The sequence below is a fragment of the Arctopsyche grandis genome, chromosome 7 (genome assembly GCF_051622035.1).
Source record: "Arctopsyche grandis isolate Sample6627 chromosome 7, ASM5162203v2, whole genome shotgun sequence".
In the NCBI taxonomy this organism is placed as follows: Eukaryota; Metazoa; Arthropoda; class Insecta; order Trichoptera; family Hydropsychidae; genus Arctopsyche; species Arctopsyche grandis.
The window spans coordinates 28,475,860-28,498,617 of NC_135361.1; the positions used below are offsets into that span (position 1 = coordinate 28,475,860).

Here is a 22,758-nt window from a genome sequence, read left to right on the forward strand (position 1 = left end):
TAAATTAATCACACTATCCGTTGGATTGATTGTACTCGTCCAAATGAATCCACAGTGGATCTTTTATATAAACGTACATATCATTTCAATGACGCATTGCAATGCGTTAAGCTCGTTTGAAACGGACTAATACTATATATGTACATACATATGTATATGAAGTACAAATAGAGATTAAATGAAATTCATACAAATTGAGAAAATGTTGCGACGAAACAAAATGGCCGACAATCCGAAGCGACTGACGAATCATTTCAAATTCGGAAAAACCATGCTATCTTTATGGGGCTTGTGGCCAAATCCCACACTTTCGCCGATCTCATTGACCCTTTACAAGATTTACGGCATTTTGGTAATATTGCATGTCATAATTCAATTGATTTTTAAAAACTTTTCGTTAAAATCGAATTTTCAGGTCTTGCTCGGCACAATTTTTCCATATATCATATGCTCGATTGTGGATACAGTCGTTCAATTTCAATCCGGAGTGTGGATGGACATATTGCCGAGGTTTTCAGTGACTTTGGCCATGATGCTGGGATGTGTTAAGATATCCGTCTATCTGTTTCACACGAAAACTATAGAAAAATACATGGACGCATTCGAAGACGAGACTTTCACGTGAGTTTTCCTCGAATACATCCGTACGTATGATATGTAAGGTATAATGGAAGCACTCGCGGAAGTTTTACGTTTATTTATTTATTTTTTCCAACCCCAGAATGTAACTGAGCGCCCCTGATGATTTATGGTCGAATTCTCGCGCGGCGAAAGGGTTTTTTCTCGACAGTTCCAAACGTCACGTAGGCGCACGTTAGCGAAATCCTAAAAGCGTACCGTCAAATCTTTCGATTATTTATTTTTATTTTAAAATTTGATGCAAAACTTACGGGAAAGCTTTATCAAAAACGAGCAACAGATGCATTGATGTATTTAAAAGTTTGTATGCAGTTTTTATAATTTGAATCCAAAAATAATGGCAATCTCGAAGAATGTTCTATGGAGAAAAGGCTAGAGTCAGAAGTGTGATCTTGACAATTTACAGATCTTAAATAATTTTTGATTATTCTTAATTTGCTGAAACTTCTTTCGGCCATGGCTATTGTCAAAAATATCCGTTTAGCTTGTATATGTAATATAATACTTTTTATAATGAATAAGATTCTTGTATATTCTACTCGCTCATTAGATACATATGTGATAAATAGTACTCGGATTTTTATTTTCCATTAAATTTTTACTGCAAAAATTCGAAATCAGACAAACTGAGACTGATTTTTGCGCCCTTGGCAAATTTCTCTTTGTCAATATCTTGGTAAGGTTTTCATTGATTCATATGTATGTATGTAAATACATATGTATATTTAGTATTGAGTTGAGATTTATTTTGACTTTAATATGAAGGCTAAGATCTAAACCATATTAATTTTAATTTTTTGAAACTTTATAATGTAAGAACAAAAAATTTCTTAGTGCATTTTTGGACAAATCCTAATTTCAGCCATTGACTCGGACATAGTTAGCATATTATGCTTTCGAGCAGAGTTATCACGGTTCGATTCCCACTAGTAGCTGTAGGCCAGACCTTGGATAGTGACTCCAGGTCAATCGTTTCCTATTATAGTTTGTCAATTTTTCTGATTTTCATTGAAGCGGATCCTGTTAATCTCCTTTCCAATTTCTCTTGCAAATCTCAATTTATTCAGCGTCTTGAGGTTCGTCAATTTCTATAATAAAATGATGCAATAAATTTCTCCATAGATGTCACTGTGGATGATGTTTGTATGAATTCGCATTGTATAAAATGCTTGTATTGATTGTATTATTGTATTGTATCTGTATTAGTACATTCGTTGCTTTAGAGCAATCTGTAAAGGCATATTTTATTCTATGAAATAAAATAAAATGTGTGAATGGATTCGAAATCTGTGTTCAGAAGTAAAACTACGTATGTATGTACGCCATTGCTTATGCTTTATTGCGGAAATGACATGAGAAAGTTGCTGTTTTGCAAAAGACTTATTTATTTAATAATTCAATTGTACATTTTCATAATGAAAATCAATGGAATTGAAAAAAGTTTTATTTATTACGGTCACATACAGGATTTTATACAATTTTTGCATAACTTTGTCGCAAAAGTACGGGCTGATTTGTAAGTCTTCATAGACATGTATTTACGAATAATCATGTATTTATGTATTTACGAATAATCATTATTCCTCCAATAATAATATAAATAAAATTGTTGTGCAAAATACTATAATCTCAGATTTATTCCAATTTTAAGATTTCATATTGCGACTTTTCCTATTAAATACTTATGTTGCGTAGGGGTGGATGGAGGATCCAAATAAAAGGCCAAAGTCGCTTCACAGCATTTATTGGGTGATTAAGGAGATTCGCGCACAGCCAGTGCTCCGTCCAGAATGTCTTGATATGGCCTAAGTACCACTGCTTATAAAGGGCAGGTTGCTCACTGCATCTTCCTCAACGCGTTTGTTTACCTATTGTTATAGTCACGTAATAAATATACAGTCCCACGCTTTCGCGCTGTCAGTTCTGAGAACTTTAGCGGGAAGTGGCTGGGTGCTGTTACCGACCACTTAGTCCATTCGGGGGTCTCCATTGTTAGCCGACAGCACTTAAGTCTGGAGATAATCCTCGAAAACTAATTATAATGGCGTCTTCTTTTAGCATATGCTACACTTACATACATATATACTCTCACACATATGTTTATACTCGCCTAAGTACCCGTTTATAAAGGACAGGTCGCTCCCTGCCTCTTCGACGTCCAGTTACTTCCCTATTGTTTAGTCATGTACCCGGATATGCATTCCCACGCTATCACTGTCAGTTCTGAGAAGGGACCGGGTGCCGTTACTAAGCCAATTCGGTGGTCATTGTTTAGCCTACTTGCACTTAGCCTGGAGATAATCCTCGAAAACCAATTATAACGGTGGCTCCTTTTAGCATATGCTACATTTACATATGTACATATATACTCTCTTTAATAGGAGAAAGTTTATACAAAAATAGCTTGAGTTGATTAAAATATCATTTATTTCGTAATGCTGTTTACTTTTAATACTTTCAGATACAAAACGTCGAGATATTTCAATCCGAATATAATAATTGAACGATGCGTTTGGCTTTATCATGCTCAAGTTTCCGTTTGTATGGGAATCATTGGAATATTGATTATGACGAATATAGACACTATACTTAGAGATCCGGTAGGATTTATAAATATACATATGTATATGTTTTATCAAAAATGAAATTATGTTAAATCTAAATTTCCGTTAGATATTATAGTTAATAATTATTGAATATCAATTGATTTTAGGTAATCTCCTCAAAAAACACGAGCATCCCGGCATTGCCATTCATTAACTGGTTGCCATACGACTATTCTAAATCGCCGTTATACGAAATGTCATTTTTATTGACAAATTTTTGGTTTCTCATATCTGCAAATTTAATCATCGTATACGATACGGTATGTATATACATATGTAGATTGCTATGATTAAAAAATTAAAAGGTCAATTGATTAAGTTAAAGGTTTGTTATGTATATATATGTATGTATCTATACATTGTACTAAGTATTATATGTATTGAATCATAGACATGTATAAATGATTGATTGCTGAAACGTACTTATTATATTAAGATTTTTTTAAATATTTTTTATAGATATGCATCGGATTGATGATACACATAGCTGGAAATTTGAAAATTTTGAGATTGGCTTTAGAAACATTGCGTTTTAGAGCTGTCGACGAAGTGGATGAGGCTATTTATGGTTTGAATTTTATTTTCAAACATTCTGAATTTTAAAATAAATTCTGACCAAAAGATGATATAAATTTTGAACATTCAATTTGTTTTTTAAAACATGTATTTATTCTAGTAAAAAGTTTGCGTTTGGAGAAAATCGATGTGAAAATTCTGGAAATGTTCAAGAAATGCGCCAAGCACCATCAGGCTATAATCAGGTGATTTCTACATACATGGAGAGTCTCGAAAGCGTTAATGGGTTATTGTTAGAATCGCGCGTTTCGAATACATATTAGTCGGATAGTGTCGTAAAAGGCTTTAATAACGCGTATCACTTAACACCTTGCCTCCCCTAATAGAGCCTTAAATATTTATCGCTTCGTAAGGCCATTATAAAGTGGATCGTTCTAAGCGTGAGCATATATTTATCTTATCAAGTATTCAAACTGCGGTTAAAAATTAATTTCTACATCGATTATACGCACAACATCATTTGGAAGTGTTACCAAAATCGAAAGATAAGGTTTTATTTTATTTTAAAGGATCACAAGTGGCTTCGAGAAAATATTCTCTACGATGATTTTTATGCAATTCTTTATAAGCTGTCTGATGGTGTGTTTCACTATTCTAATTGTTACCAGTGTAAGTTAGAGTTGTGTTGCAATTTCTTTTTATTTTTATTTGATTTCTTTCTAACATGGTTTGGATGATTTAAGAATGATTCTGCAATGTCGAGTAGGATGACTTGTTTAATAATTTTGGCGTGTAGTATGTGGGAGCTTACTGTATATTGCTATTTTGGAAACGAAATAATACTACAGGTGAGGAATTTTTATTTGAATTAAATTAAATGGTTCATAAATGGATTCATCTAATTTTACAAACCTCATTTACGTTTCACTTGCGATTACAATTCAAGAAAAGATTTGCCTCTTATCCGATCGTTTTCATACCTTGCCATATTGCTCATTTTGGTCATCAATATAAGTAAATGGATCTTCTGCCATTACGATAGAGATAAAATCTCGTTTAAGACGCGTTTGAAAATGGCAAATGTTAAATCTGGGTGACGTCTATGTAGTGTTTAGTTTTATACATAGATGGCGGTAGTAAAATAAAATTATTGGTATTTTTATTCAAAATAATAATTTATTATCTTAATATTATATACAAAACTAAAAAAGAGGTTTGTTTTTAAAAAACTTTTTTTACATGGTATTAATTTTTTATTTAACTTGAATCAGATGATTGGATAAAATTGTGGATGAAAAATCGCAAAAAAAAGTCAATATAAAATGGTCACATCGAATTTAGTACACCGAAAAATGCGCACATGATAAAAACGTACATGAAAAGATGTTCATATAAAAATTTCATATAAACTGAAAAGTACAAGAAAGCATCATAGTGTTTGTTACATGTGTGGTTTTTTGTGTTTTTGCATTTTTGTTTAAGATTTTTCATGTACAGTTTTATAATAGAACTTTTTCCCATCTAGTACATATATGTATAGTAATTGCCTCTTAAATAGGTCAATATTGTTCATAATTTTTTTTATTTTGAAAACAAAAATACCATTATACAAATTAAATACATGATCAATTTCTAGTTTGGTCAATAAGATTTAACAGATATTCAAAAAAGTCAAAAAACTCTGATATACAAATTAAACAGACCACTAAATTTCATCTGACGCATCCAAATCATACGAAAATATTTTCGATCCTAAAAAAAGAATTTATTTATATATTTTCAGAGCAACTTTTTATCGCAATCTATATACTTGAGCGATTGGTATCTAATGGATAAAACCATGCTTTTGAATATGTCCATCATGATGGTAAGGGTCAACAAACCGATAATTTTGAAAGCTGGAAGATTTGTACCACTCTCCATTAACACACTTTTAATGGTAAATTTAAATTAATTATATAATACGTGTATTGAAATTAAAATCGGTAATATTTTCAGGTGCTGAAAGCTGCCTATTCTTACTATACGTTCTTGCGCAACATCGCCATCGAATAAAATATAATATTTATACTATTAGCATTACATGCAAATTCAGCACAATAAATAACCGTTATAGTAATGCGAGCGTATTTTTTTCCGTCGGAACCTTTTTAAGAAGCGATAGGAAAAAAATAAAGTAGAAAGTTCAACTCTCGTAACATATTGTCGCAGTCATAAATCTCGCATTAAGCGTCCTCAAAGGGTTATAATAAATTTAATCGTACGCCCTTACGACTTCATAAACTTCTAAGTAGTATATGGTCGCCTTATAATCATAATAAAACGACAAAGTGCTTCCGTAAAAAAGTTTATAAAAAACGATATTGCACCTCGGAATAACATATGTGTATATGTATGCTGGAGAGACACAGGGGTCTCGTTCAGGTCGTATTTTATATCATTTTTTTATGATTTTTATTATTATTTATATTATTTGCGGATTTTTTTCGGCGCATGCTAGTCGTAAAAGGCGAAGACGTAATGCACTCGAGAGAAATGTATTATTTTACATCGTATATTACGTACAGTGCTATCATTAAGTTCAAGGAACACGTGCTTCGTATGAAAATATGAAGGGCAAAACACAGTAAGCTTATATTATACGGCTGTAGTTTTGCGTAATGGACCTACATTATTGTCATGACTCATTTTTTTTTAACTTAAAACATGTTTGAGAGCGTTTCTGAAATTCGACCGTTACAAAAAGCGTAACGAAAAATGCTTGCTCGGTTTTATTTGCACTCTCTCCGACAGATCTAGCACGCCTTGCACCGCTACATCCATATTCCTGCAAAAACATTATCAAATAAATGATAGTGAAAAAAGTAACTTTCAATACTGATCAAGTTTCTAGCCTGTGAGTAGCAAAGAAGCGGAAGAAAGCCGCGTTTGGATAGCTAGCTGTCATCGCTTTGACACAAGATTTAGATGTAATTTTTAATAATTAAACTCACTGACTTAACAAAAAGCTTGTAAAACCGAGTTGAAAGTTTCACTACAGCATGCGTGGCTTCATATAAAACCAATATGTAATTTATAGAATAGTTTTTGTATATCTATATATGTATGTATATAATATAAAATTTCTGTGTATTATCATTGTGATTTATGGGCATGATTTTGTATTAAAAAATCATATACAGAGGGTTAGATTCGTTATGCAAAATTACATCATTTAAAATACAATATAGAATAACCAAAAACATGTGCAGTGGCGAGCGTATAATGCCATCAACTGAGGAGTCATGAGTTCAATCCCTGGCCCAGTGTGGGTGGCCAGACTTTGGATATATGTACATATGTAACTCCAGGTCAATTGTTTCCTATCAGCGTTTGCCAATCTATCTTCATTTGTAACCATTATTTGAATTAAATTTCAATTTTGTAACAATAATGTAATGTATTGTCATGTTCTAACGCGCAGTTTATATATTTTTAAATTACTTGGATAACTAACCAAGATTTCTTTATTATATTAGTAGATATATTCGAAAACTATAGATGTAATTATGGAACGACGATGAATTCAAAATGAGATACGTAGAACTTTGTTTCACTAATTAACTTTGGTTCACTTTGTTCTGCTGCTGTGCTGACCGTCATTTGCGGGGTCGATATTAATGACTACCAATCTCGGAATCTCGATAATGATGACTACCACCCTCGGAGTATCGATGGTGATGACTAACTTATGTGATCGAATCGTGATCTATATAAATGATTTTTATCTTTTGTGTTGGGCAAAGTCGGGCATTCCTGGATTGGGAAAAGTCCGGAAATTCTGTCTTATCTGACTATCCCTTTACAGGAATTTTAATGGACTTGTTACTCACGTATATGAATGTGAGAAAGTGGATTTGATTATTGTGGGAACTACATTGATAAGCGAGGTACATTACAGTATGAACATGTATAAAGTACATATGTATGTACACATTTGGTCATAGGTATCAACTTTGGACAAAGCTTGCAAAGTCACCATGGTAAATATAAATTTAATATATTTTATAATCTATATACATAAAATTGAATGTCTATTTGTTTGTCTGTCTGTCTCGTATAGGCTCCCAAACCACTCAACCGGTTACAATGGAACTTTCAGGATTTCTTGTATGCATGTCCGGAAAGCTTACTGTGAAAAAAACATCTTAATAATAATATTCGTAATTACAATTTTACCGTCACGAAAGTTTGAAGCGCCATTGTGTAGTCAAGGAAATGTGTTCGTTGGTAGTAAACCACGTTACCAGTTGGTTTATGACGACACAGCTTTAAAGAGACGTTAGTTGAGCTCCAACCATCACTTGAAACGGGAACGTGAACGGGAACGGGAACGGGAACGGGAACGCAACGGGAACGGTAACTGGAACGGGAACGGGAAAGCGAACGGGAACGCGAACGGGAATTTCATGCCTTATTCTGGCATTGCAACGCATGCCGGGTTCAGCTAGTAAAATAAATAAAATTCAATAAATAGGAAAATACATATTATTTAAATGAGAAGTTCGTTTCCGTTTATCTTTATAAAACCTTGTGAAAATCGGACACAACCTTATACATAAGTTCAATTATCCATAATTTTTCATTCTTTAAAATAAAGTTTTTCTTTCTTGGAGCATTTAAGTATTTAAATTTTTTACACAAACTTTCTGTAGCTTTATACTTCAGAATAAAATTCCTGGAATAACTTTTATGTAAGTTTTTGTATTTATAATACAAAAACTTGCATCTAAATATAAATTTATGTATAAAAATATGGTTTTTCCATGAATAAGATAATACATTTTTTCAAAACAAAGTTCGTTTTATTATTTTCAACGAATGCACTATATTTATACTACCTGGGCTATAGATTTTCGACGAAATGAAGATGTATAGTAATTGCCATGTAATTTTATAGGGTGCTTCGAAGAATTGCAGGTCAAAAAGAGTGGAGAAATTTACGACTCCCGCAGAATAATAAATATCTTTATATTAGCGAAGAACGGAAAGAAAGTTCAACACTATAATAATAACTAGCAAGACAACAAACAGACGTCAAAGTTAATTTTATTAAGGCATATACATGAACACCATACATATAAAACATCAAATATTTAATGATATTGATAAATATCATAAAGTAATTCACATAGTGATGTTTTAAATAAAAAAAATAAAAATTTGGACTAAGTTTTATTTAAAATTTCATAAAAATGTAAGAGATAACGTCGTTAACAATGTCAAGAAAACACAAACACATGTTCATTTGTACGAGGTTGGCTAATCGCGGAAGTACATAAGAATCCTGGAGATCGTAACTTGACCATTGATGGAGAAACACAGGGTCGCCGAGAGGAATCCCGGGCTCTGAAAAAATATGTAATTCCGAGCCCAATTGCAAATTAAAAAAAAATCTTATGGATATATTTCTAATATGCGAAAAATCTATCAGAACTATTAGAAAAATACCTATGTATATGTTGGTAGTAATATTTTTAAATAATTGAATAAGAATGTTTGATACAACAGGCAGGATTTCACATGAACACTAAGAATACGTGGATCGAAAAATAATAAACATTTAGCATTAAATAAATATCCATATGTATTTTGATGTAGAATAATATAAAATATTGTTGCGTAGGGATGGGTGGATGATCCAAATAAGACGCCAAAGTCACTTCACAGCATTTATTGGGTGATTAAGGAGATTCACGCACTGCCAGTGCTCCGTCCAGAATGCCTCGGTATGGCCTAAGTACCTGCTTATAAAAGGCAGGTCGCTCACTGCATCTTCCTCGACTCGTTTGTTATACTATCGTTATAGCCACGTACTAGATATACAGTCCCACGGTCTCGGCATGCAGTCCCACGCTTTCACGCTGTCAGTTCTGAGAACTCTAGCGAGAAGTGACCGAATGCCGCTACCGGCCACTTAATCAATTCGGGGGTCTCCATTGCTAGCCGACAGCACTTAAGCCTGGAGATAATCCTCGAAAACCAATTATAACGGCGGCTCCTTTTAGCATATGCTACAATATTATATCACTTTATGTTTAATTATGCATTGTCCTATTTAGTTATTTTAGTTTTCATTCTTTTCTTTCTCATTTGTTTGTCTATATGTACTAGATATATTATGTATTTTGTAAAAATCTATAATATATCTAGCCCAGCTTTATCCCCCCCTCCCCTCTCATTGGCTCTGAAAACACATGTTCATTTGTAGACGGACGGCTGGGTGAGCGTGCGGGGATGGAATGAGAGGGCATCACGGGGAGGGGGCGGGTGGGGTTGTGATGCGAATTGTTCGCAATGACTGTGAATGCTGAAACCGTTTGACTGATAAAAAGTGAAACAAGCTGATATGAAGCTTGTAAACAGCCTGGTGGCAGCATTACTAAAAAACATTTGACAACGCGCAAAATCATGGCACGCTATTTATTCGCAAATTTAACAACCACAATTAAATCTACACTCAGGTTGAATCAAAGCGAACTTTTACCCTCACCAACGTCGAGTTATCCTGCGGCTATTATTAAGGATGGGAAGGAAGCTCGTTGATTTTACGATTTAGGGTACAGAGAGAGATAGAGAGAAATGTGGGGGTGGGTTTCGTGACAACCCCTCGATGGTTATCAACATCCGCAAGGATGGTATTAATTAATTCCGCGATAACGAATCCTCGGATTATTATACGGCGGGAAGTGTGCGCGAGTCCTGAAGGAGTTACGAGGATATCCTGTTTGTGTACACTGGATGTGTATGTGAGTCGGTTTCAATTGCAGTTTCTGGCTGAACAATCGCAATGGCCAATGTTTGTGATATATGCCCGAAGTTGGTCGCCAAATTTCGCATGGGATCTGCATGTGGGTGGTGCTTAATATATTACGTATATATTTATATGTACATATGTGTCGGATAAAGGTAGGATCGTACGAATATATGTATATGTATGTTACAGGTGTATTTTAATGTCTCGTTGTGTGATGGTTAATGAAATAAGTGGTAATAATGGATATATATGTACATGTTGATAGTATCTCAAATTGTATGGCTCGAAGCTTTTAGCTTTGGAAAGTTTAAAGGTGAACGTTAAATAGCTTTAGAGGTACTTTGAAAGGATAGTTAGGATATGCAATTTTAAGTGGATTTTATACTAGATTTATCGCTATTGATTTTGCAGATGTGTGTGTGTAATCTTTTAATCGCACGCTTTAATGAGTGATTTATATAAAATGTTTGCATTTTAATTTGTTTGTTTTATTATAATTGCATTATATTATATAGGCTGTCATTTTTCAGGTGGATGAAAATTGAAAAAACTCTTCAAATGGTTTTGACGCCTTTCAAAATTTATCTATGGTACAGATTAAAGGATGTCTCGACAAAATCGCGCAACTCATATATGTATAAGCAAGAAAATAAATACAAAAAATAGTTTTATAAAATTAAAAACAGGTTTAATGTATAAGAAGAATCCATAGAACACAGCTATGATAATAAAAGCTTTTTTTTTTTTTTTTAAACATATACAGTTTTTTAACTTAATACTAAAAATATGTATGATAGCGTGAAAAAACGCATTTTGAAATGCAACGTTTGAAACGCATTTGCACACTTAAATCGAATTTATTTTCGCTCGCAGCCGCTATGAGGCGCACGAGTCGCGATGAATGTGGAGCGTTGAGCGTTGGCCATAACAAGCATATTGAATCACCATTATAATATAAACATTTTAAAATTTAATATAAAGCTTATGAGTGAAGTAAAAAGACAATGAAAACCTTTAAATGCAAATTTTATAAGATAGTGTGAAAAAGAAAAAGCTATAGGCTTTTACACAATTAAAATCAGACAAGACGAGTGCGTGACGGAAAGTCAAACATGTAAGCCTACTAGCTATTAAACGTCAACATCTTCAAAAATTTTGCAAATTTAGAAGTGTTTATAACGATTATTTTTCACCATCGAACTATAAAAATCGATTGAAATTTCCATCGTTGACCAAATCGTGCAAAATGGCTAAGTTTCAAAACGATCGGAAGACTGTAAGAAATTTGGTACGAAAGTAAAACATATAAAAGCCTTGTAATAAAGTAAGAATCGTTTATTTATTTTGAAAGTGTACTTTTAAATTTGTGCTGATATTATTTTAAATTTCGGACATATAATTATATATGTAACTAACTAGCAGCACAGTGGTTAGCGTTTAATGCTTTCAACTGAGTGGTCACGGGTTTATTTCCTGGACCGGTGCTGCTGGCCGGACTTTGGATAAGTGACTCCAGGTCGATGGTTTCCTATCAAAGTTGGCCAATGTATCTGATTCCATTCAAACAAATTGGCAACCATGTCCTTTTTACAAACCTCTTTTATGTTTTTCGCACAATATTAAAATTTTCGGCATCTTGAATTTTCTGATTTATAAAATGCTGCAAAACTGTTATTCAAATTTGTCCATAGATGTCTCTTAATGTTATGTAAAAATTGTTTATATCAGTGTGTGTTTGGGTATAAAATTAATAAATAAATAAGCAAGTGGATCAATATACATACATACATATGCATACAAGTACAAATAATTTTTTTCCAATTAAAAAAATTAATACGTAACGATTAGCATTTCATTAAACTAAGGGATCGTGTAAGTAGTATTAGCATTAAAAATAAATTTATATTCTATTGATGGTTTAAACAATTATATTTAGTATGAGAATTTGTTCGAGCTAAGGGCTGAGGACAACCCTCTACCATTATATTAAGATATCACCAATTCGTCAATTGTATGACACCATCATGTATGACTCTTTCATTGTCACATGATGTGTAATCAATTAAAACGACTAACCAGTAGGGATAAGACACACCATTGATTTGTGGCACACCTAATTTAATAAGTAGCACCATTGATTTGTGGCACACCTAATTAAATAAGTAACACCATTGATTTATGGTACACCTTAAGCACTGGACTAACCAAAATTGTACGACACGTGTCTTCAACACTTTTTTTTTTTAAAGAAGAGTAAATAAACTCGATACCGTTAGAATTCAAGTCCGTAATCAGCTCTTGTACTGAATATAATATAATATAAATCATTATTTTTTATTCAAACCGTTCGTCTGCAATTCTTTATTCTCGCGAGCCTGCTACTAGTTTATCGCCGATGTGATAACTATCGGTTTGGCAAAAACGAGCATGGGTGCACATGGGTGGAGTTACGCTTGAGCAAACCTTCTATATATCTATTATATTAGGTAGTTGTTATTGGCAATGGTTTGGCGCTTCTGTCCCGGGACTACCTGGTGGCAGATGGCGCCTCGTCTGATGACGCAATCAGCTCAATGGCTCCCCGGGGTTTCTGGCAATTTCATCCGCCATTGGTCACCAGACCAAGCTCGAGACCTCCTCGGAACAATTCGGCCAGAAAATAAAACTTGACTTCAGAATCCATAATCATACATTAAACAAGCGACGACAAGTTTAATCACATTCATTTATGTTGAATTTTAATCCAAATGAAAAAGTTTCAATTTTCCTTTATGTAATATATTTTTACTTTGTCTAAAGTATCAACGTGGTTTTTATACATACATATATGCCATAGTGTAACGAAAGGTTGCCCTAAATCAACAACATGTTATCCAAATACATAATATATTTGAACATATCATATCATCATACATATATAGGTACTCGTATATAATATCGCTATTACGTCTGTGTGTCTGTCTGTCTGAGATAACATACATACATATATACGTTTCGATTCGACATACATATGTACGTCACAGCTAAACCACTGCGAAAACGTATATACGAATACAATAACAAAAGAAAAAAAAACTTCTATATATACTGTTTGATACCAGTGTTTCCTCTTGGCAGAGAATTTATCGCCATCTATTGAAAATTTATTTAATTAATAATTTTTTCAATTGGTGTTGTATATTGTTTATATGCAGGTAGGAAGGTCGTTTTTACCTTTGTTCGTATTAAACAATTAAATATAAATTAAACATATTTAAAAGGTATTTCAAAAAAAAAATTGACCATGTGCAGATTTAATACAGGACCGTCACATTTCTTTTAATATTTTTTTATTTAATAACTTAATATGCCAACACCCATGCGATGATATTTCATCCGGTATAACACTAGCTGTACAATAAAGGTGTACAAACCTTATTACAAACCGCAAGCATATGTATTTATTGCAATAATCAACAAAATCGGAGTATATTATAACAATTAAGCTAGAGAAATTGACAAATTCTTATAGGAAACGTATGATTCCGATATAACTACCACTCAAATATTACCCGCAGTGATAAACGTCTTCAAGAAAATTGAATAAATTTTTCGATTCTAGACAGGGATTTGAATCCACGACCTCTCTACTGGTAAACTGTTTCTTAATCAGTGAGCTACGCTGTTGCAGTATTTTAAATATATTTATAAAAATAAAGTGTCGCAGAGCTTTAATTAATATTTGCATTTCATTTTCTAATGCTGTCAGAAGTTGACGAGGTTCAAATCTCAATAAATAAATCACCATCTCATTATCGTTCTAAATGAATTTTGCTATCGAATTATAATTTTGTGTATAAAGTATTCAAAGATCGAAGATATTAATATGAAATTTATGACAGCCATGATTTATTTTACACTATTTATAGATAAAATGTTATTTTCATGAGATATCTCTATACAATTGGAATAAAACTTGTACATACATATATATAAATTTATAGATTATATTTGAAATCATATTCAAATAGTAGGTGAGATAGTTTTGCCAATTTGATATGGAACCGTTTCTACAATAAAATCAGACAAATTTGCAAACTATGATAGAAAACAATTGACTTGGTGACTCAAATATCCAAGTCTGACCAGTAGCATTGCAGAAATACTCGGAATAAATTCTCTTCAAACTTAAATTTTACGTAAGTCTCATGCTTGCTCAGTTCAACTATATATTTGTACATTATGTTGGCAGTGTTTTAACTGTAACGTATGTCGAATCGACACGACTATTATACTACGGAGAGCGTCACTTACACACTCACACACACACACATACAAATTAAAGAGATTCTATAAATAAACACTGTAAATAACGAAAACTTTAAATAGTCTTAAGTTTAAAAAATAAAATTAAGTAATAAAATTTTTTTTCATTGCTGGAAATATTTATACTAAATGCAGAAATATGTTGGCTTAAGAATCTACATATTTTAAATAAATTTAGTTTTATAATTAAATTTTTTCCAGTTAATAATTATGTTTTTTTTTATACTTTGTACATAAATAAATTTCATATTAATAAAAAATAAATCAAATTGAACAAATTATTATTACACATCATATTGTTGCGTAGGGGTGGGTGGAGGATCCAAGTAAAAGGCCAACATGTAGGCCAGACCTTGGTTAGTGACTCCAGTTCAATTTGTCTTCAGGACTCCAGGCCAGAGTTTGTCAATTTTTCTGATTTTCATTGAAACGGATCCTGTTAATTAGCACCTCCATTCCAATTTCTCTTGCAAATCTCAAGTTATTCAGCGTCTTGAGGTTCGTTAATTTCTATAATAAAATGCAGTTTATACAAACTTTTAAAATGCAGTTTATACAAACGCAGTTTTACTTCTGAACACAGATTCCGAATCCATTCACATATTTTATTTTATTTCATAGAATAAAATATGCAGATACAATGCAACAATACAATCAATACATTGTATAAATTGCTTGTATTGATTGTATTGTTGTATTGTATCTGCATATTTTATTCTATGAAATAAAATAAAATATGTGAATGGATTCGGAATCTGTGTTCAGAAGTAAAACTGCGTACGCCCTTGCTTATGCTTTATTGCGGAAATGACATGAAAAAGTTGCTGTTTTGCAAAATACTTAATAATTCAAATCGTTTCACAGCATTTATTGATGATTAAGGAGATACACGCACTGGCAGTGCTCAGTCCAGAATGACATGATATCGCCTACGTACCGCTTTATAAAAGGTAGATCTCTCAGGACGCCTAATCTGTTTACCTGTTGTATAGTCACGTATTCGGATATGTATTTCCACGACATTGTGTCTCCCCGTACCGATTCTGAGAAATAACTAATAACGGTCATTGTTTAGCCTAAATGCACTTAGTTAATCCGATAACAGATATCCGTTGGTCTAAGTGCAATTCGCTCAATCCGCGGCGTACGTAACATTATTATATGTATAAAAATAATCTCTAAAATACAAAAAAAATACATCATAATTTCAACAAGTAAGAATATTTGTTAATTATTATTTGATTTTTTTTAAATTAATATTTCAACTAACAATTAGGATACAACTTTTTACATACCTCCTTTACGTTTCACTTACAATTACAATTCAGGAAAAAGTCTGCCTCTCCTCCGCCATTACGATGGTGCAAAAATATCGTGTAAGACGCATTTGAAATTTGAATTTATGAAAAGTGCCTGACGTCTATCCAGTTCTTAGTTTTAAACATAGATGGCGGTAGTAAAATAAAATTATTGGTATTTTCAATCAAAATAATAATTTTATATACAAATTTTAGAAGAGGTATGTTTTTAAAAAAAAAAATTCTAGGCTTATTATTTAGCAAGGAAAAAAGCGGAGGGGGGGGGTCATAAAAATTGAACACCGACCTGGTTCTTTTTTATTTAGCACTACACCACTGTATATATCTATGTGAAAAATAAAATAAAATAAAATATGTATATGTATAAAATGTGTATATACCTATATAAACATACGTTCCCAAATGTACGTGTCGTGGTAGCACTCTGATTAAGTCTGCGGCCGTGTGTACGCTCCGTATATTGATGAACCGTTAGACAAACATGTCTGCCGCGCTCTCCCTTCCCGATATTCGGGGCTGGTAATTCCTGCAAATTTATTCAGAATTATTCAGCTCATACGCGTTTCGACTTACGTCGTGTTTGTTTCGAAAACAAGACGCCCGCTAATAAGCACTGCCGTCGTCGGTTTGTTACCCCTGGCGCGTGTCGCGACACAACTCGTATCTCGCGAATTCCTAATTGGCCCGATACACACACCTCATTCGTATCGCATATTACATTATATGCGATTAGGTATGGATGCACGCTGGATCATGTCGCCGTGTGTCAAATTTCAATGTAGACCCATTTTCACGTAGAACATACATATGTATGTACATGCATTTGCTGTAAATCCGAGATCGGCTGTTGCATAGCAATAATACCTGCAAATCGCTGCTTTGTAACAATGTACATATTTTTTATTTATTTTTTTATTTTACAAAATCAATTAATCAAGCACACTCGTCTAACAGATTGCTCCAAAGCGACGAGTATGCTAAAAAGATTAAGAAGTACAATAGGAAAAAATACAAGTTAAATAAAAAAATTATATATACAAATATACAAATTAAATAAGGAAAGGATAACTAAATAAAACATGAAATCATAATAAAATCATAATTAAAAACACTAACTCAACCTTTCTAAATGGTCGCGACCTCCATAACTTAGGAATTGGTGCAGATAATGTAGAGAGACGTGACAAATGTCAATGGCTCCATCCAGTGAATTTTAGAAACGGAGGCCGCGAGGAATGGGAGAATAACTAAATGCCACAGTTCTAACCAAAGGAGTGTGAAAAAGGGGACGATGGTGGATCCATATCACACTCTCTGGAGCATGAAGGCCCAACTCAGCCAGGATACTTGATGAGGGCAACTTGATGAGGGCAACACTCCTCCTGTGGTCAAGAGAAGTGTAGCTGACCATACCCATGACGAATTTTGAAGGATATAAGTATGGGTAAATCCCATATTGTTCCTTATAAAGCAGTCTGAGAAATCGTCTTTGGACAAGTTCAAGCTTCACAGATAGAGACTTAGTGTAAGGATTCCAGATTATAGAGGCGTATTCCAAGATACTCCTAACTAGAGCATTGTACAGCAATCTCAAAACAGCGGGATTATGGTAGTGTCGAGAATTACGAAAGACAAACCCAAGCATTCGTGAGGCAGAGGAACACACAGAGTCGATATGAACAGAGAAATTTAGGTCACTCTGGAATGCAACCCCAAGATCAACAGTTGAATCGATCCAGTTCAATAAAAAGTTACCAACAAGATATGGAAAGGTACGATCGGGCGTGGATCTGGATCTGGAGTAACACATAACCTTGCACTTGGAGACATTAAGAGGCAAACAGTTGGTTAACGACCAATCATGAAGAGCATTAAGATCATCTTGTGAAAGCTCACAAGAACGGTCAGAATCGAGACTCAAATAGAGCTTTAAATCATCAGCGTATAGTGAGAAACGACAATTGACCAGTTTAATACTAATATCATTTACAAATAAATTGAATATATTTATTTTTTACATATATACCAGGAAGGCCTTACAGGTAACCCCAATGCGCCTTCCTGGCCAATTACAAACATTGCAGCATTTTTTTTATTATACAAGTCTCTGAATTACGAGACACTGAAAAACTCGCAAATTAACGAGACATCTATGAATTGTACATAAATTTGATTGTACATTAATCAAACTCAAATAGTGGTGACATAGTAGGTAGGAAGGATATTTAGCCAATTTTACCGGGAACCGTTTCAACAATGAAATCAGAGAAAATTGGCAAACTCTGATAGGAAGCGATCAACCTGGAGTCATAAATATTCAGGTCTGACCAGCAGCACTACAGATATACTGAGAAAAATTCTTTTCAATCGAGGTCAGCTCATGGGATCGAACCCGGCGCCTCTCGACGCTAAGCAGAAGCTTAAAGACAGAGCTATGCTGCTGTCTATATTATTAAATTATATAGTAATATATTGTAGCGTATGCTCAAAGGAGCCGCCGTCATAATTGTTTCGAGGATTATCTCCAGGCTTAAGTGCAAGTCGGCTAACAATGAGAGAACCCCAAAAAAGGTAAGAAAAAAAACGACCTAAATACTGAAATGTAAACGATTTGTTAACTAGTCGTCAGTAGTGTACATATGTCATGGCGGATTGAGAAATAGAGAACGATTAAAAACAGTTGAACGAGTATTATATACTGCACTGCCCATGTCTCCGAACAACCAGATCCTACATCTATATATTATGTTTTAATATTTTAAGACAGCTTATCATTGGTATTTCAGATAAAATTTCAATAATGATCAGATAAAATTGGCAAAATCTGATAAGAAACGATCGATTTGGAGTCACAAATACCCTCAAATCTAACCAGCAGTATGGCGGATCGAACCCACTGATCACTTGGTGCTAAACATATGTACATATACGCTAACATTAAGCCATACTGCTGGATAATTTATATTAATTTGATGATTTCGAATAGGATTTTCGGCTGTTTAAAGCTTAGCTCATCTATTTCGGCAATTAAGAATTTGGTATTTAATATGAATAGTGATATATTACCACTATAAATATTTGATATCGTCGTCCCTTTCAGAAGCCATAATAAAATACAGTACTGTTGAAAATTGAACACCTTAATGGCCAACATACTTGTGGCATCGTTTTTTTAACGACGTACGTGGTAATACAATATGACTGTTTTACCACGTTCAGTGCTTAAATTGCTTCAAATTTAAGCCCCGTAATTATAATTATTATCTATTACGTGGTGGTGTCGTTCATTTGACGTTCACTGAAATGTGTGCCCCAATTTGGGAAGCGGTGCTCATAAATTCAAAAGTTCGTGTTACGAACGACAATAATACGCTTAACATTTAAACTATATTTATTATCATCCATATACGTACATATATTCTTCCTAAAGCTGTTTATGTTAGTATTTTATTCGGTACTGAAACTAATCGACGAATGCATCGTAATTAATAGATATAAGATGTATGGTGAACATAATTTTTGTTTTTGATTTTCAAATGCTTTTTAATATTACTAAATTAGGTTCACAATATATCTTATATATATATATATATATATATATATATATATATATATATATATATATATATATATATACATATATATATATATATATATATATATATATATATATATATATATATATATATATATATATATATATTAATAGTTACTGATCTACTGATCATTTTCTATTTTACAATTTTAATTTAATTTTGTTAGTAATCATAGTATTATATTATTCTAATGTTAATATGTACAGCGTAATAGGACAAAGAGCTAAAAAACCTATTTACAATTCTTATAAATGCTCATACTAAGCCCGCTTTAAAGGTCAAGGAATTTGACCCTTAAAGCCCTCAACATGACACCACCCCCCCAACGAATACAGTCTAAGAGACCCTTTCGTCGGAGAACGAGACGGTTGTTCATGAATATCGCACAAGAACAACCGCACATCACTGTTCTATTAAAAAAAAAACACACTGTACATAACCAAGTACAAAATAAACAACAACGCATGAACACATAAAGCGCGCATGCATTGGGAAACAATACCTGAAATGTGCCGTGCGAATGCACGCACACTTCTTATAAATGCTCATAATACATCTAATACATAATATTAATTAAAGACTCTCCAAAGGCGATGACCTAAAGCAGATTGTGTTTAGGTAATCTGTATTTATACCTGAAGGGTATAGACATTTTGTTGTAATCACCGAGAATCTTCACAAGTGTGTTAGTATGGTTATTAGTGATTCTGTCATAGAATCTACTGGTTAGTTTGTTAGTAATGTCTATAACAAATGGAATATTATTTTTGGCATGCAGTTTTTTCAACTTAGTATATATGGGTGTATTATAAATTATTTTTAGAGATTTATTTTGTATCATTTGGAGTTTGGAAAGATTAGTATTCGAGGCGTTATTCCATACAGGTGAGTGAACATAATTTAGTAATAATTTATTTATTTATTTATTTAAAGTTTGGACCGTTGTAGCATTACAGGAATTCCTAATGCGCCACAATGGTCAAAAATATAACAGAAAAGACAAGAAACAAAATAATAAATTAGACATAACAAAAACAAAACATATATATACACAAACAACTAAAAATAATAATTATTATTATTATATATCGTTTATCGTCTTGAATTCATTCTATGTTTACAAGGTTTTTGTATTTCGTAATATTCTTTCTCGATTATGATTTTCAAGTTATGAATTCCATAAGTCCTCACCAGATAGAGTTTCAAAATTTGTCATCCGGACTGACCGAAACCAATCACGACAAGCAAATAATACACCACCACCACGTCGATTTACTCTATCGCGACGATGCAGCCTCCAGGAAGAATCAAAAAGTACAGCATCAAAAAATGATGAAGTCAACCACGTTTCCGTTAGTGCTACCATATCATCACAAATATGTAGTAGAAACGGCTGAATTAAACGCAGCCAGCTTTGTCCTGAGACCTCGTGCATTTTGGTAATAAATTACCAATTTTCGGTCTCCCAGTTTGGCGCGTGACTTTCTTTGAGACAAGAAATGGCAGTTTTGATTGAGCCAACGGAGGTTGAGCCAATGGAGACGAAACGGAAGAGGAAGCAGAAGAAGAAGAAGCCAACACAGTCACAACAGAATCACGACTATCAGGACCATTTAAGCAGGCAGATGTAGGAGAAGAGGCAAACATCGACGTCACTGCGACCGTTTCCATAGAAGATTCACTAATACTTGCAGACGTAGTTTTAATATCAGGCTTCAAACATCTAGCAGCTCCCGTACAAACATCAGCAAATGAAACACTTGGGCGCAGCTCTAATGATGAAACAACGTCAGTGGCAGACATAGAAGTAGTATTAGTATTCGATTTTATATTCTTAATGCTCATTCCCCAATCTTTAAATCTACCAAAATGAACACCAGCAGGCCAAGAACCAGCAGAAAATAACAAGCCAGCGACAGAAGCAGGAACAGATACCTTAAAGGATGTATAAGATCCTCGTGCATTAAGAGGGGAAACCACAATGCCATCCTTTAATCCACAGATGGCACTAACGTGAGTCAAAACCTCGTCACACGAAGTGTCCAATGAGAGCTTCCATATATGTATATTGACATTCCTTTTGACGGAAACAATAATTCCAGAAGCTGCTGTTCCCACCTCAAATTTACGTCTAAGTGGAGGTTGTTCAGCCGAAGGTCGGTCAGGTAATGCGGGTTGTCCAGGTTTTTCATGATTAATTCGCAGACCAGATTTACGTTTATTTATTTTCTTTTTGCCCATATTCACGGCTGCATCAGCAACGAGAGAAACAGAAGGAGAAGGCACAACACTTCTAATAAGTACAGGAGAATTCAAGCCTCGTATTAACTGCTCTAAGGATGAAAATCTTTTCTCAATACGATCAATTGCATTGACACATAGTTCACGCCACATGTTACAACAATCGCCCATTGTAAAAATTCAAATAAAAAAAAATAACAAATGACAATTTTTTCTTATTCTTTCTTCTTTTGTTATTTTTTACCGTACTAAGTATTTAATAATTTATCGATATATATTTTCAGAAATCAGTAATAATAAAAAGCATTTAAAAATAAAAAAAGATAATAATTTTGGAATGGGATTTTTAAGATTTTTCTAAACTTGTATTCGCCTGAGTAACGCCGGACGAAGTGCAGCTTTGCCAGGAAGAACCGGCTAGTGTAAAATAAAATGTGATCTCAATCGGGGTGAAGCTACCATACTAAAAAGCAATTCGTGAAATCATTTCGCTCAAATATTCATTACGGCGGGAGAAAGAGAGAGAGAGAGTTCGTTTCAAAATCAAATTAAATAGCACACGTGCATATTTTCCATTGTGAAAAAAGGCAATAATTCCATAACGTATGCAGAATGCACAATTTGAAATGCTTGCACTTTGTTGTTTGTTGGCAATGCAACAAACCCTTTTGCGCGCGTATAAAACGTAGGTAAATTTAGTTACGGCATAATTACACATCTGGGCCAAACTGTGCTCTCGC

The 22,758-nt window shown here is 33.4% G+C and overlaps 2 protein-coding genes across 2 annotated transcripts; both read left to right on the plus strand.

Annotated features, from left to right (window-relative positions):
• The first annotated feature begins 220 nt into the window (after window positions 1-220).
• Window positions 221-4,010, plus strand: LOC143914129 (uncharacterized). Its single transcript, XM_077434218.1, has 6 exons — window positions 221-352; window positions 416-621; window positions 3,101-3,239; window positions 3,353-3,505; window positions 3,705-3,813; window positions 3,922-4,010. The coding sequence occupies exons 1-6, from the start codon at window positions 221-223 to the stop codon at window positions 4,008-4,010; spliced, it is 828 nt and encodes a 275-aa protein (XP_077290344.1).
• A 518-nt stretch (window positions 4,011-4,528) lies between these two features.
• LOC143914130 (odorant receptor 4-like) lies at window positions 4,529-5,816 on the plus strand. Its single transcript, XM_077434219.1, has 3 exons — window positions 4,529-4,609; window positions 5,545-5,700; window positions 5,760-5,816. Exons 1-3 carry the CDS (start codon window positions 4,529-4,531, stop codon window positions 5,814-5,816), a joined length of 294 nt encoding a protein of 97 aa, XP_077290345.1.
• Window positions 5,817-22,758: the final 16,942 nt, after the last annotated feature.

Excerpts from the sequence above, each read along its gene's own strand:
- LOC143914129 (XM_077434218.1), top strand. The coding sequence starts at position 221 with ATGGCCGACAATCCGAAGCGACTGACGAATCATTTCAAATTCGGAAAA. Across the intron at positions 622-3,100 it reads TTCGAAGACGAGACTTTCAC|ATACAAAACGTCGAGATATT; the intron begins GTGAGTTTTCCT and ends TAATACTTTCAG. Across the intron at positions 3,814-3,921 it reads AGTGGATGAGGCTATTTATG|TAAAAAGTTTGCGTTTGGAG; the intron begins GTTTGAATTTTA and ends TATTTATTCTAG.
- LOC143914130 (XM_077434219.1), top strand. The coding sequence starts at position 4,529 with ATGACTTGTTTAATAATTTTGGCGTGTAGTATGTGGGAGCTTACTGTA. Across the intron at positions 4,610-5,544 it reads GAAACGAAATAATACTACAG|AGCAACTTTTTATCGCAATC; the intron begins GTGAGGAATTTT and ends ATATATTTTCAG. Across the intron at positions 5,701-5,759 it reads CCATTAACACACTTTTAATG|GTGCTGAAAGCTGCCTATTC; the intron begins GTAAATTTAAAT and ends TAATATTTTCAG.